Genomic DNA, 15,513 nt, shown 5'->3' with positions numbered 1-15,513 from the left:
AAAGCAAACTAGATATCAACAACAGAAAGAAAACAGGAAATCTAAACACCCAGAAGTTTAAAGTAAGCTTCAAATGAATCCATGATTAAAACCAGAAAATCAGTAGAGAAAAACAATACAATAAAAAACCAATTCTTTAAGAAAATTAATAAATTTGACAAAAATCTAGCAAGAAAAAAAGTAGAAGATGCAAACTACTAATATCAGGAATGAAACAGTGGATATCACTACACACCCTGCAGATGTCAAAAGGATAACAAGGGAGTACTATGAACAACTCTAAATACATACATTTTACAACTTAGGAAAAAACAAAAAGCAGAAACTACCACAGCTAACTCAGTTTGAGATAAGTACTTTGAATAGCCCTATTGGAGTTAAGGTAAATTGTTAAAAAGATTTCCAAAGAAGAAAACTCCAGGCCTTGATGACATCACTGGAGAATTTTCTAAAATATTTGAATAATAACACCAATTTTACACAGTCACTCCCAGAAAATATAAAAGAGGAGGGACCACTTCTCAATTCCTTCTAACAAAGTCAATATTGCCAACATACACCAAATCCCAACATACAAAGTATAAAAGGAGAATGACACACCAGTATCACTCATGAATATAGATGCAAAAATTCTTTTAAAAAATTGGCAAATAGAATTAAGCTATAATATGTGCACACAAAAATTATACACTATGACTAAGTGGAGTTTGTTTCATGGATGTAGGCTTGTTCAATATTTGAAAATCAATGTAGACCACTATATTAACAGGCTAAAGAGAAAAATCATATGATCAAATGCAAATAAAAAAGCATTTCACAAAATTCGACAGCCATTTATGATAAAAACTGTCATAAAATAAAGAATCTAAGGGAATTTTCCTCAGTTTTATTCATATCAGCTTTATTTGTAATGGTGAAAAACTGGAAACAACCCAAATGTCCTTCAGTAGGTGAATGGCTAAACTGTGGTTTTCATACCATGGAATATTACACAGGAGTAAAAAGGGACAAACTATTGATACCTGCAACAACTTAGATGGATCCCAAGGGCATTATTCTGAGTTTAAAAGCCAATCTCAAAAATGTACATGCTATATGATTCCATTTTTATAAGCTACTTGAGATGACAAAATTATAGAGATGGAAAACAGATCAGTGGTTACCAGGGATAAGGGATGGCAGCACTGTATGTGGGGTAGAGCGTGGGTGTTGACTATAAAGGGGTAGCAAGAAGGAAATGTTTGTTGGGATGGAATAGTTTTATATCTTGTGTGTGGTGGTGGTTACATGTGATGAAATGACATAGAACTACACACGTACATTTATATCTATGTCAGTTTCTTGGTTTTGATATTATTCTAGATATATTTAAGTAGTAATCACTGGGAAATATTGGGTGAAAAGTACACAGAATCTCTCTGTACTACCTTTGCGACTTCCTGTGTATCAGTAATTATTTCAAAACAAAATGTTTAAAAACCCTATTTTTCAATTTTTTTCAATTTTCCATGTCTTTAAAAATTCTTCTAGATGTGGCATATATATACAATGGAATATTACTCAGCCATAAAAAGAAACAAAACTGAGTTATTTGTAGTGAGGTGGATGGACCTAGAGTCTGTCATACAGAGTGAAGTAAGTCTGAAAGAGAAAAACAAATACCGTATGCTAACTCATATATATGGAATCTAAAAAAAAAGGTTCTGAAGAACCTAGGGGCAGGACAGGAATAAAGACGCAGATGTAGAGAATGGACTTGAGGACACGGGGAGGGGGAAGGGTAAGCTGGGACAAAGTGAGAGAGTGGCATGGACATATATACACTACCAAATGTAAAATAGCTAACTAGTGGGAAGCAGCCGCATAGCACAGGGAGATCAGCTCGATGCTTTGTGACCACCTAGAGGGGTGGGGTAGGGAGGGTGGGAGGGAGATACAAGAGGGAGGGGATATGGGGTATACGTATACATATAGCTGATTCACTTTGTTATACAGCAGAAACTAACACACCATTGTAAAGCAATTATACTGCAATAAAGATGTTAAAAAAATTCTTCTATGGCATAATGTGCAATGCTTGTAGTACCTTAAATTCCCATGAATGATTCCTAGTTTCTCAACCCTCTCCATCATTGTTGAGTAAAGGTGATTCAAATTGTTCCCAATTTAAATAGGTGGTGGTGAACAGAACATCATTGTATTTAAATTCGTGCTGATATCCAGAATTACTTATGAGGCAAAGATTTCACAAGATTAAGTGGCACTTTGAAAGCACCTGTATATTTCAGAGCTTTGAATGAAATGTTGCCAAATGGCTTTCATTGAAGTTGCTCCAATATAGGGTCCCATGGGTAATATGATACAGTGCCCAAGTGAATGCCTCCATTGGGTACCTTTAATTATATTGGGTCTGTGCTCATTTAATTAATTAAAACTACTTGGTTCTTATTGTTTTGTACAGGCTTTAAAATGTTATTACACAAGAGACAGTACTTTGCTGTAAGCAAATAATAAATCAGGATAAGAAGATTAAAAAATCACCAGAATTCCATGCAACCTAGAGATGTGACCAAAGTTTGAGAGCATTAATTTCCATTACATAAATTTTATGTATGTATGCCTATTTTTACAAAAATATAATCATACCAAATATTTGCTTTTTATCACAAAATGAGAAATCTTCAGCATTTATGTGCCTTTAAATATTTTTCTGCTCCTTCCTGTACAATGACAGAATTCCATTCAATTTAATTAACAAATCCTATTTTCTGTAACTAATTTTTGGTTTTAAAATCATTTCAAATTTTAGCCTGATCAATCAATATTTCTATGGAATCCATATAGCCAGATCTATGTTTATCTGCAGGATCATTTCCTGAGAAAACCTTCAAAAGTGTTATTTTGCTGCCAAAAGACCCTCCACAAAGGGGCTGTTCATATGTATGCTCCCAACAACAGCATAAAAGATTGTCTCCTCAACCCAACCCTCATTTAGAACATTTAAATTCTTTTTCACTTTTCAAAAGAAAGAGGTTATCACAGCGTGCCTTTGGTGTTTTCTTCAATTCATTAGAACAAATATAATTCCAGTGTGGAAAATTAAGAAAATGAACATTAGAATATATTATAGAAATCACCTGTAAAAACACTAACCAAAGATAAATAAGATTATAATGTGGCTGGAGAAATAGTCTTTTTATTCCATAGAAATTGAGTCACACTGTTAATATTGTTTCCTAAATGAACTTTCTTGCTATTAACCATTATTGAATATCATAATTTCTGATGTCTTTATGTCATTCCATTACATAGAAAGACCTTTATTTTCCTTACCAATCAAATATTATTGAAGATTTAGTTGGTGTTTTTAGTTGGTTTTAGTTGGTGTTTTTCCTCATTTAAATTAAGCCTGGGATGATACTTTCAAACCAAATGTAAGCTCACATCCAAGAATGTTTTCTCAAAATCCATTCTTAGAAATGAAACTGCAGGGTACAGGACACAAGCATTTCCTTAAAATTTTTATGTAATATTTAATGTAGCCCTACATAACCCACTATCACTTTATACTTCTGTGAGACATGTAACTACTTGCATTTTTTTTCCCTTCTGCATTCTCCTACATGGGTATTGCAACACTTTAATTTTTTACAGTCATAAGGTGACACCATAGTGTCATTGTTATGGACAGATCCAGCTGCTTTAAACACTGTATTTTATTTATCTTATTTATCTGAATGTTAATTTCTTTTCAAGCAAAAGTAGACAGTTAAATCTAAATTCCTCTGCCCTGTAGTAAGGATTTGTATTAGTTTCCTATTGTTTCTGTAGCAAATTATCACAAATTTAGTGGCTTAAAACAACAAAAATTTATTATTTTACAATTTTGGAGGTCAGAAGTCCAAAATCAGTCTCATTGCACTAAAGTCAAAATGTCAGTAGGGCTAGTTCTTTCTTGAAGCTTTGAAGGGAGGATCCATTTCCCTGTCTTTTCAGCTTCCAGAGGCTGTCTGCATTTCTTGGCTCAGGATCCCCTCCTCACATCACTTCAACCTCTTGCTTCACTTTTCACATCCCCTACTACTAACTCTGATCCTCCTGACACCCTCTTATAAGGACTCTTGTGATAACATTGGGTCCATCTGGATAATCCAGGATAATCTGCCCAATTCAATTTCCTTAATTCAATCAATCTGAAAAGTCCCTTTTGCCATGTAAAGTAACATATTCACAGGTTTCAGGGATCAGGACGTGGACATCTTTGAGGAAATGTTATTTTGTCTACCACACCACTATTCATCAGTTTGAAAGGAAATATATTTCCATTATTTACACATACATTTTTGTAAGATAATATTGACTCTGTTGTTTCATAGCTTGTATTTTGTATTTAACAATATATATTAACCATAATTTGCTATTCTTTAATAGTCTCTACTCCACCATTCCCAAATATTTTATACTGTTCCATTAAAAGGAGGGGCTCTAATTATATTAACAAGTAAAACCAAAATATTTGCTGTGAGAATTTAGATCGACTTCAACTTTTACCTATTAAATAAAAGTTGTGTTCTGGTCATGATGCAGGATTATATCCCTCTTTTCCTCTTCTTTCCAAAATCCCATTAAGTGACACTAAAGATTTATAAAAAGATTAAACTATAAGAGCACTGAGTGATAAAAGGCAACAGAAATTTGGATAAATATCTCAAAGACATATATACAGGAGAAGGCTTCCATGGGGCAGGAGGTATTCTCTTCAGTGGAGTGCAAGAGAGCCTTCAAGCTCAGAAAGACATTGTATCTGTGCTGGAAGGACTGGGGTAGAACAGCTGCACCAGACAGCACATAACTCCATCCTTCCTCCCCAAGAGGGAGAGATTGGCAGCAGAGGCAGCCTTAGAGAGTCTCTCAGAAGGTAATGCCAGCTAAAGATTAGCACACAGATACAAGTTATAACGCACATACAAAAACTCACCACCATTAGATACTGAGCAGACCCAACAAAATGCAGAATTTACAACTAAAGAAATAAGCAATAATAGACAAATATGAAAAGAACTGGAAAAAAATAAGACTGCTTAAAATGTTTAAAGAAATGAAAAGAGGACTGGAATCTGTAAGAAAAGAACAGGGTCTTTATTTTTTAAAATAAGGTATATTTGAAAAAGAAACAATTAGAAATTCTAGAAATGAAAAAGGTACACATTGAAATAAAAATCTTAATAAATTGATCATATAGTTGACCAGACTCAAAGGTGAATTCAGAGTTGGAACACAGATAAGGAAGGGGCCTTATCTGAATCATCCCTGTGTCTCAGTATCTAATATAACAAGGCCAGCATTTACCAGGTATTCAGCAATTGCTTGTTAAACTGAACCGGGTAGGTGACTTTTGGACAAGTCTGATATCCAGGGGGCTCCTCCAGTGTAGGTGAGTCTCAGGGGCCAATACAGTCTTAGGTGGAACTATCTGAGGATTGGGCTGAGCTGGGTCTGGCTCCTTGTTGGTCGGGTCGGTAGGGTTGCCATTGACCTCAGGGGACAGTTTGTTCCCTGTCAGAGCTGGTGATCAACTTCTCTTCACTCAGTTATGTCCCTGTTAGGAACTTTGAGGATGTCCATGGCCATATTTGTGTGAGGAGACATTATATAAATGGTTAAGAGTTTTGCCAAAGCTCCCTCTCCTTACTTCCTCCCTCCTAGGCCTTATACTCTCCCCGACCCTGCCCCCAATCCAGAGAAAGGAGAGCAGTGATGTGTGCACTCATCTTTCCATACCTGGCCTCCATAGCTGGATCTCAGGGTGGTCTCCCTCACTGTCTGGAATAATGAACATCTTCTTCTAGGACAGCATTCCTCTTTGTCTTGCAGAAGGAGAGCAATCCAGGCTGGGGCCATTCCAGGGCACCCTGTACCCTGCAGCCCTCACCAGCAGGGAAGCTTCTCTGAGGTGTGGTTGAGGCTTCAGAACAGAGGGCAGCTTCAGAAGCAATGACCATTCTTGTGTCCTCCCTTTCTACATCCTCCTTCTCTTCTATATTTCAAGGGAAGTGGACACTCAGAGGACAGATGCTCTACCCTGACCAGCCCATGCCAAACCAAGTGCTTTCAGGAGAAAGGCAATTTGAGATAGGCTGCTCAGACTGTAGGCTTCAGATCCCAAATCCCTTCCTAACCCTGCCTCCTTATAAGAGAAGTCATCCTCACTGTTTGGGACTCCTGGAGTGGTATATAGAGCAAGTGATTATCTGTAGGTCACTGAGGCCTACTTAAAGAGACCACACATGAGCTCCTAAAAAAGTGTCTTGTGGATAGGTGTCTGCAAAGAATATAAAGAATATATTACTAATGCAGCTAAACCTCAGTAATTCATAACTACCTGGGGCTAATATTTACCTGAAATATTTACTAAAGAAAACAAACACGAGTAAGTCTAAGAACCCAGTAAACATTTGAACTCAGCTACCAAGGTGCTGACAAGTAGCAGTCTTAAAAGCAGTGGTGTAGGTTGGAAATATCAATAGACTAAGATACAATTGGCCTGGGTTATACTTCTGACATTATCAAATAATAAATGTGTGACCCTGGGCTTTTCTATCAATTTCTTGAAAACAGCTTTGAGTGGTCTAGAAAGAGATGTTGAGTAACTTGCCCAAGGTCACACAGCTAGGAAGTGACAGAGCCAGCATTGTCCAGATCCAGAGTTCATAGCCATTCTGATATACTGTCCCCACCTTATGCTTAGTGTGTTAGTACGGGGACTAGAACAAAAATGTCTCAGGGAGGAGGGCCTACTCTGGTAATTCTTTTACAGCTTTCTTTGCAACTAGCCTCAAACCCTGCCTGCAGACAATTCCTTAAGACATTTTTGAGTATTCATGGAAGGGGAAGAGAAAGCCTGTTGAGTGAGAAATCTCACGGTATGGAGATACCCTTAGGAAGGGAGGAGGAGACTGTAGGGTCCTTGTCTGAACCTGAAGGGTACTTACAGGCTGGTCTAGATTGTTGGTACCAGAGGGTTTAGGGGCAGCAATCCTGGGGCTGGGAGAATTGGCTTGAAGTCCACATTTGTCAGTCCAGCTCAGCTTTTCCTTGGATTGTATTGCTTATTTGTGACAACTAGTATACAGAAACTGATGAAGAGAAGGGCAGAAAAAGGCTTCCCTAACCACCCATCCTCTCCAAAAGAGGGTGCTTCTGGGCCTCAGCAACTGAACATGAATGTATTCTCAATGTTTTTTTCTCCAGCAATGATCCCAATCATAGATCAAAGGGGACTCCGGATAGCATTGTATATACAGGATGATGCATATACAATACATATCTAACCAATACCCATTCGGCAAGCCCCACCTTGGCCAAAACTTCAATACTTGGTGGGTATCAATAGCCCAAAGAGTGCAAATGAACTCAGACTGTACCATTTTCCAAACTAATTCACACAGATAAGAAGGGTATTTTGTCCGGTGTTCTAAAGGCTTAACGGAGACTGTACTTCGGAGTAATACATACAACATCCTTTGTAAGTCTTGTTTGCCATACACTCATTTCCACCCCTAAGTGTTTCTCCTAAGGGGTGCTAATTCTAATTTGGTACGTGAATAAAGGAGAGTATCCAGGCCTCGCATGACCTTCAAAGGAATGGCTGTAGCCACTAAGATAACTACACCCTTTCTCTTACCATAGGTATACAAGCCTCACCTTTGTTACTTCTGGGAAATTACATGTGGCATGTATGACACAGAGTCTATTTCCCACTTATGTTTTTGCATGCTGAGCTGGGCAAAGCAAGAGCTCCCCTGGGCAAGGCAAGAGCTCTGTCAGGTCATTGTTCTTGCAGGATTACAAAAAACATTGCCAGCACTTCTGGAGGCTCAGAAATAGTGATATTTGACTCTCCCTGGGTAAAAGCCAGCATATAAGGCTGGAAGCTTGCAGAAGAGAGCAAAGTAGGGAAGATTCTTAGGACAGAGCAGGGAGATTGGACAGAAATGCACATTTCACACCTACACAGCTCTCAGGGAGCCCGAGTAATGGAACAAGGAAGAGCCTGGAGAAATTTCAGCCTCACTTTCATCCTCTTTTGGAGGACTGTCGTCTTGCTCCTCCCAGCCTGGCATACAGCCCTTCCTTATATTTTTTGAGAGTCAACAAATTCGAGTGAGAACACAGCAAAGGCTGGAGGGGGCCTGTGATGCTATGCACTATAAACAGGGTGAATTGTAGCCAAAAGCAGCCTTAAACTCTAATCCCAGCTGTCATTGACTGGCTGTGTGACCTTGGGCACATTACTTAAGCCTCAGTTTCCTATAGTGTCAAATGGGACTATTAAAATGCTTTTTGGAGAACTGGTGGAGCGATTGGAGCTAAAGAAAGTGAAGAATCCAGCAGAGTGCTTGGCACATATTTAGTACTAAAAAAGTTGGCAGTTTTACATTATTGTTGGTCCATATGCTACACCTTCCCCTTGGCAAGTTTCTCTCAACTGGTGCCCCCAGAAGAACTGATGTGCCTGAGGATCCAGGAGTCTACCAATCCCCCCCACCAAAAATAAATCAGAGCAAGAAAAACTTGGCACTTTAATCAGCTTGCCCCTTTTCCCCCACCCCACAAGCATGTACAGATTAAAGGTCCAAGGAGGCTGAATAATGAGAGGCTCTCAGTTTAGCATGGAGGCAGTACCCTATTTCAAGGTCCCAGATTTCGAGTTGGATATTCTCCTGCCTCTCAACTCCACCCCCATCCTATTTAACAAAACCCCTTTCTCTCCAGTTACTCATTTTCTTGTCACCGGAAATCCCGCCCTTAGCATTCAGTTTTCCTCGGAATGCAAAGATAGAGAAGATCTCAGAGACTAGTGGGGCCTATATCTCCCAGGCAACTGCGGAGTGCGCCTGCGCAGTGGCTTCCCCAAGCAAGCAGCTCTAATTTGGCTTCTGCACGGCTGCTAGACTTGGGGGCCGAAAGTGTGTATCTCCCGTCTTTCTGTCCCCTCCCCCCAGCGAGACGGTTATGTCGTTCTCTTCCTGAGGCTGACGAAAATGTGAGGAAAAATCCTCTCTTCCATCTGATAGGAGGTGGCAGTTGAGGGTAACCCCTAGTGATTAAACGGATGAAAGGGCAGAAAGCTTGTGGGTGAGGAAGCATAAAACCTACACCACTGATAGGCAGCCCCCTGCTACCCCCGCCACCTCGCGTTATAGGTGACTTTACGTATAACATCCACCACTGAGCCAAGGCTTCCTTACAGAAATTGTTAGCTGCCTGTTCTCTAGGGAAGGCTTGGAGAGAGCCGCGAGCAGGGCTAGAAGCTGCGAGATCCGGCATCTGAATGAAGAGAACCAAAATACTAACACTCACCTTAACGGCTTGAGTGCAGAAATAAACAGCGCAGGCAGAGGTTGCCATTCAGAGTTCCTCCAGGTGGATTGTTCCGTCTGACCCGAGATCCAAGACCAGCTGGCTTCAGGAGAACCATTGTTGATTCCTAAGACCCACTCTCTGAGGATATGGACCTTTGTTATCTCTGCCACAGGTTTATCTCTCCCACACTTCTCTTGAACTCAACACTGTCTTTCTGAGCTACACGTAAATCCCGCGAAGCTGTTTCACATACTGCCCCTGACTCCACGGACTAGTCCTCCCTCCCTCCCTCTCCCCAACCTCAGGCCTTACAATAGAAGTCACCTAAAGGTTAACTTGTCCCAGCTTTCCATTCCACCTCATCCTCCCCTGCCACCACCCCTGACCACTCCCGCACTCACCCTTTGCTTGACACCCCTGCCCCTTCACCGTCCCCTCCTAGTTGGGAGTTACTCCTGTAAACTCTCATAGCTCTCTGAGCTTACCCCTATTATACGACTTGCCACAGAAATAATTGTTGGTTTACTTCCACAGCCCCTCCCCCTCAATTCCTGGGGCTCAGCTGGGCCTTCCTCACCCTTATATTCCCAGCATAAAGCACTGTGCTTAGAGTATGGCAGGTACTTAATAAATGTTTGTTGAATGAAAGAGTGCTTAAGCATGGAGCCTAATTCATTATACTTTTATTTTTCACTACACTCTGGAATCACAAAGCAAATACAGGTAAATGCCAATATTAAAAAAAAAAAAAACCGTAGACACTATGGGAGAACATCAACAGATGAGTGATTTTGTGTTTGTTTTTGTTGTGGGTATGTTATTACTGTTGTTACTTAACTTCTGTACCAGACCATTTTACTGATTATTTCAAACGGTTAAAGAACAACTGTATATTCTCTTCCACATCATAGAAAGATGTAAATATTACCACTACATTTTATGCAGCTATATGAACTTTTATATTGAAACAAGACAGGAATGGCAAATGAGCAATTTCATTTATAAACACTGATCATGAATCTAATTCAAGGGTATATTAAAAGGAAGGAAATACTATTAGAAATGGAACACAAATAGCAAGCACAATGTGTACTTTTCACCCCAACCCTGCCCAGCTTCTGATTTGGGGCCCCAGTGCCCATTTCCCCAGGGCCCCTTTAATTGATGCCACCCAATTGAAGTGACACACTTCCCCCAGACTTCACATGGGGCCAAAGAAGAACATAGCAGTTGCCTCAGACCTGGCTCTGGCCTCCTCATCTTCAACAGCCTCCCTAAATTGCTCTGGCCAGTCCTGTGGTTGCTTTCTGTAGAGCCTGGCCATGTACTCCAAGGCTTTCATTTTGGTGGTTTCAAGGTGAGCTCGAGGACCCCACAGAAGCTCATATTCAACTGGATTAGAATAGGACAGTGGCCTGCATTCCAAGTAGCGCTGTCTCATAAGTTTGCAGGTGATGGCATGCTTTCTCCCTACATCCACACCAAATCTCCGAAGCAAATTCCAGACACTGGCCTCTTTGACACGGTTGCCCATCAGGAAGATCAAACCCAGGATTGGCATCAAATATTCTTGAGTGGGTCTCCCCAGGCTCTCTAGCATCATTTGCTCTTCTTCTGATTCTGGTTGCTGGACAAGGAGGTAAATGTGCTCACTGGTATCAACCTCAATCAGAGAGAACCCATAGAACAGATCAAGGATTAGAGTAGCTCGACTGAGGATATTTGGGAACACGTCCTCAAATTCTTTGCCAGTGTGAGCCAACAGCTCATCCTGATGTATAGGCAGCAACTCCTCTGTGACATTAATGGCCAACTGGACCAAATCATTTGCCTTATCATTCATAGTGTCCTCTGACCAGAACTCCAAGCCAGCAGCCTGGCTTCTTTCTTTGGCCTTGTCAGCTTCCAGGGCCTTATTATATTCTTCTGGCCAGCTCCAGGGTTCTTCATCATGGGCCTCTGCCACAAACTTCAGGGCTTCCATCTTTGTGATTTCCCTGTGGGCTCTAGAGCCCCACAAGAACTCAAATTCGAGGGGATTAGTGCCATACACTGGCCAGTACTCCAAGAACCGCATACGCAAAAAGTCAGTAGTTAGGAGGTTCCTTGTGTTCCCAAAGGGGATGTTGATCCTCTGGGGCTCATCTAACACATCAACCTTTAGCAACAGATCCCAAATGGAGGCCTCTCTTGCTCGGTTACCATTCAGGAGAATGTGGCCTAGGACCAAGGCCAGGAGACCTGCCTTTGGCATGTCCAGGGATTCTGCTATCCGATCAGTGGTCTGGAGACCCCGTTTGCTGATTAGGTTGTAGGTGTCAGCCTGGGGATCAAGAACCCTCAGGTTCAACCCAAAGACCTGGTCCAGATGGGCTGAGGCTCGTCTGAGGATCTCAGGGAACTGATCTGAGTATTCTCTGAGGAACTCTAGCATCTCTGTCTGCTGAATAGACCCCTCGATTTGGCTTTTCATTCGCATGAAATTCACCAAAGCAATCGACCTGTCTTCTAGAGGGTCGTGGACCCTGAGCGCCCCCAAACGTCGGGACTGCTCATCTATCAGCACCTCGAGGTCGTTCGGGTCCTGCGCAGCCTGGGAAGCGCTAGCACCCTGAGAGTCGATTGGCGCCTGAGGGCCCTGGGGAGCATCAGGAACTAGCATGGATGTGGGGGACCCGGAGGCATTAATAGCCTGCATCTCACCATGGAAGTCGCTGTAATCTACAGTGGTCTCTGCGTTGCGGTGGCACGCATTCTGGCTTACCAGAGACATGGTTCCAGGAGACAGGAACAGGAATGGGGAGGTCAGCGATCCGTCGGAGAGAGGATGGTAGGTGTGTCGGCGCCTCAGCACAAAGCTGAAGCCAGAGACCCGGGAGCCGCGCGGATCAGAAGCGAGAGCTGGCGAGAGGAGCGATCTTCCTACACAAACACCAGCCAGCAATAAATGCAACCCTCAGAGAGCTAGGCTTTGCCGCAGCCTACGCAGGCGCAGTTGCGTTCTGCGACGTGGTGGCCACGCCCCGCTCCCAGTACCCGACTCCGGCCCCCTACTTCTGCCTGGCCCGAGAGGCTAGTTGAAGTGGTTGTTGCTAGAGTCAAACTTGTCAGAGAAAAGAATTCATGAAAGGGGGTAACAAACAGAGGTAAAGCAAAGAGGGTAAGGGTTGGGGAATGTTCAGTGATGCACCACAAAGTTTTTCTGTGAGGTATAAAGCTAATAGGCGGTAGAGGATTTGGAGAGGAGGAGGATGCGAAAGATGAGAATTATTTCACGGATTCATTAATTCATCCACTCACTCAACATATGTTTCTTGAGTATGTGTCACATGCTAGGCACAGTATTGGGTACTAGAGGTACACCAGAGGACAAACAATGATTATCCCTTTCTGTGTAGAGCTTACATTCTGGGGTAGGTTCAAACAATGGTAATAATAATGGAGCACTTACTATGTACCGGACACTATTTCTGGTATTTTCACTTATCTCATATTAAATCACTTAATCTTAGCTATGAGGTACTACTCTTAATGGTTCTCATTTTACAGGCGAGGAAACTGAGTCATAGAGGTGAATTTACCTGTCCAAAGTCAGGCAACAAGTGGAAGAGACCAGGATTTGAACCCAGGTCTGTCAGAATCTCAAGCATAAGTACTTTCTCTCATACCATCTGCCCTTCACAAATGATTAACCCTGTTTATTTAAGGTACTCTTAATTAAAGTAGTTGAAAAAATATGCTCTGATGGAGGGACAGTTAACATATGGTACAAACACAGAAGAAGGAGCAAGCAATGAATTACAGCTTAGTCTGAGGTGTCTTGGATTGGGGGCACATGCCTCAAGGAAGAATTGAGCTCTAAGTGATGAATAGGATGGGAAGGATTTATAAGGGCATTCTAGGCTGAGGGATCAGTATCAGAAAAGGCTCAGAGGTTTGAAAGTACAAAATAAGTTTGCATAACAGCTGGACATCCAGGGTGGCTAGAGCCAAAGTGCACTAGGATGGGAGGGAGATGCGGATGAAGGTGATGACAGGAATGATTGGATTTCCTGTTTCTTCATTTAGCAGTATGTGAGGACTGGTTGGGGCTCCATAAGGTGAGAACAACACCACCAGAATAGGACCTGATTAGTTAAGTGGTTGGTCTTGTGTTTGGGGAGGTATAATTCAAACGCTTCAGCAAGGAAGAGGAGTCAGCTGGTTTATTTTCTGGAAGTGCTACCAAAGTAGTTGGGCTAAATCCTAGCTCTCAACCCTCAGGGTATGCAGTGGAATATTGAGAAGGAGAAAAATTTACATTTTTCTCCACAACTGAAATCCTTCCTTAAATTCTTGATGGTACTGAATACTGTTACGTTCAGTTATCCTGTGCCCTGGAATTCCTTCAGAGGGCATTGCCTTCACATGAGGGTCCAAACACTTAACCTCTGACATTTTCTACATTCCAGATGCTTTCTTAAAGTAGCGAAGCAGGCAGTTCAGGACCATGGATTTGGCCAAACTGGACTAAAGAGATCAATTTTTATACAAGTGAATGTGCATGTTCTACAGGTAGAGATGTTCAGTTTCTGTGCTGATCGTATCTTAGGAGAATCTTGTGGAAAGCAGCAGCATCTTTTGAGCTGCTACAAAGGAGTAATTGAGATCAGACCTGATGGGATCCCTCACCCTGGTCTTTCCTCTTCGCCAGAAGCACTCCATGCTCCTTGTCTAGACAGGTGCTTCCCAAGGGCAGATTCAGAGAGGATTTTAAATTCTGCAGTCATTAAAGAAAACAAATGCAATTTCCCCCTGAAATCCAGTTCACATTTTTTTGTGAGTTGAATTTTCTACTACCCCTGCATCTAATAGATAAAAATAGCATTGAATGACAATATCTTACCTCTGAAATGACATGCTGATCCCATTCTACAGCATTCAGATTCTTCACAAATTGGTCCCTACCTGGCTCTCCATCTTCATCTTTATCCACCCAGTACATCCTTCCATGAAATCTGTTCCATAGCCACATTGAACTACACCTCTGGTCTCAGCCATTTCTACTTTACCAGTCTCCAAACTGTTCTAGTTATTGCTAAATGAAAAACGAAGGAGCTGTGCCTGTGGCTGTGACATATGGCATGTTTTCCACCCTAAGTGTGAAAGTAAAAAGATGGGATCATACTCTCCATTCTGAACTTCTTTTGATAGTTTCTGACCTTCTTTTTGAATTTTAAAAACCCGTGAATATCTTTCCATACAACTGTTTACCTTCAGCATAATTTTAATAAAATATTTTAACTTTAAGTGCTTTTACTGAGATAACATATACAAAGTACACAAATCATGAATGTAGACTTGATAAATTATGACAGATTTAACACACCTTATGACCATCATGCCAGTCAGGAAACAGGACATTACCAGCATCTCAGAACCTACTATGGCACCCCTCCCATCTCTCCCCTCATATTTGTCCCAAGAGGAAGCCCCTATTCTGACTTCTAGCATCACAGATTAGTTTTGCTGGTTTCTGAGTTTTGTACAATATCAATGGAATTATACAATATGTACTCATTTGTAGCTCTCTTTTTTCCAATAAAAATCCACTATGTCTTGTTAATTATCTTTGTTGTATATAGCAGTATTTGCTCATTTTCATTATTATATACTTTAACATTGAATGAATGTAGTACAACTTATCCTGTCAACTGCTGGTGGACATTACCTTTTTTCCAGTTTGGAGTTCTTACCAAAAATGCTGCTATGGACCTTCTTGTACCTGTCTTTCTGTTCACAGGTTCGTTTACATTGGAAATAAATCTATGAATGGAATTCCTGTATCATAAGTGTGTGTGATTTCAGTTTACATAGCTTTTTCCAGAGAGTTTTTGAAATTTTTACACCAATTTACACTTCCACTAGTAGTGTATGAGAGTTCCTATTACTCTATATTCTTATCTGTAGGCATTCTAGTGGGTGTGCTGTGGTGTATCATTTTGCGTTTTTTTTTCTTCACTCATATTTAGCTTTTATTTTTTTAACTGCTTTTCAAACAAGAGCTGTCATTTGTTTTCCCAGTGGACGTTAAAGGCCAATGGACACTAAAGGCAGAAAGTTAAGAAAATGGGAGATGCTAGAATTTAGCTAGAAGACAGCAGCAAG

At 41.2% G+C, this 15,513-nt stretch overlaps 1 protein-coding gene across 1 annotated transcript; it reads right to left on the bottom strand.

Annotated features, from left to right (window-relative positions):
* Nucleotides 1-10,032: 10,032 nt before the first annotated feature.
* On the bottom strand, nt 10,033-14,775 carry MAGEE2 (MAGE family member E2). The gene has a single exon (XM_082409472.1). It carries the CDS (start codon nt 12,137-12,139, stop codon nt 10,568-10,570), a length of 1,572 nt encoding a protein of 523 aa, XP_082265598.1. The 5' UTR covers nt 12,140-14,775; the 3' UTR covers nt 10,033-10,567.
* Between the last annotated feature and the right edge of the window lie 738 nt (nt 14,776-15,513).

Source organism: Balaenoptera borealis (assembly GCF_965194805.1).
Source record: "Balaenoptera borealis genome assembly, contig: HAP1_SCAFFOLD_2418, whole genome shotgun sequence".
Classification (NCBI taxonomy): Eukaryota; Metazoa; Chordata; class Mammalia; order Artiodactyla; family Balaenopteridae; genus Balaenoptera; species Balaenoptera borealis.
The sequence above is the reverse complement of the archived record's forward strand: the minus strand, read 5'-3'. Positions and strand labels throughout refer to the sequence as shown.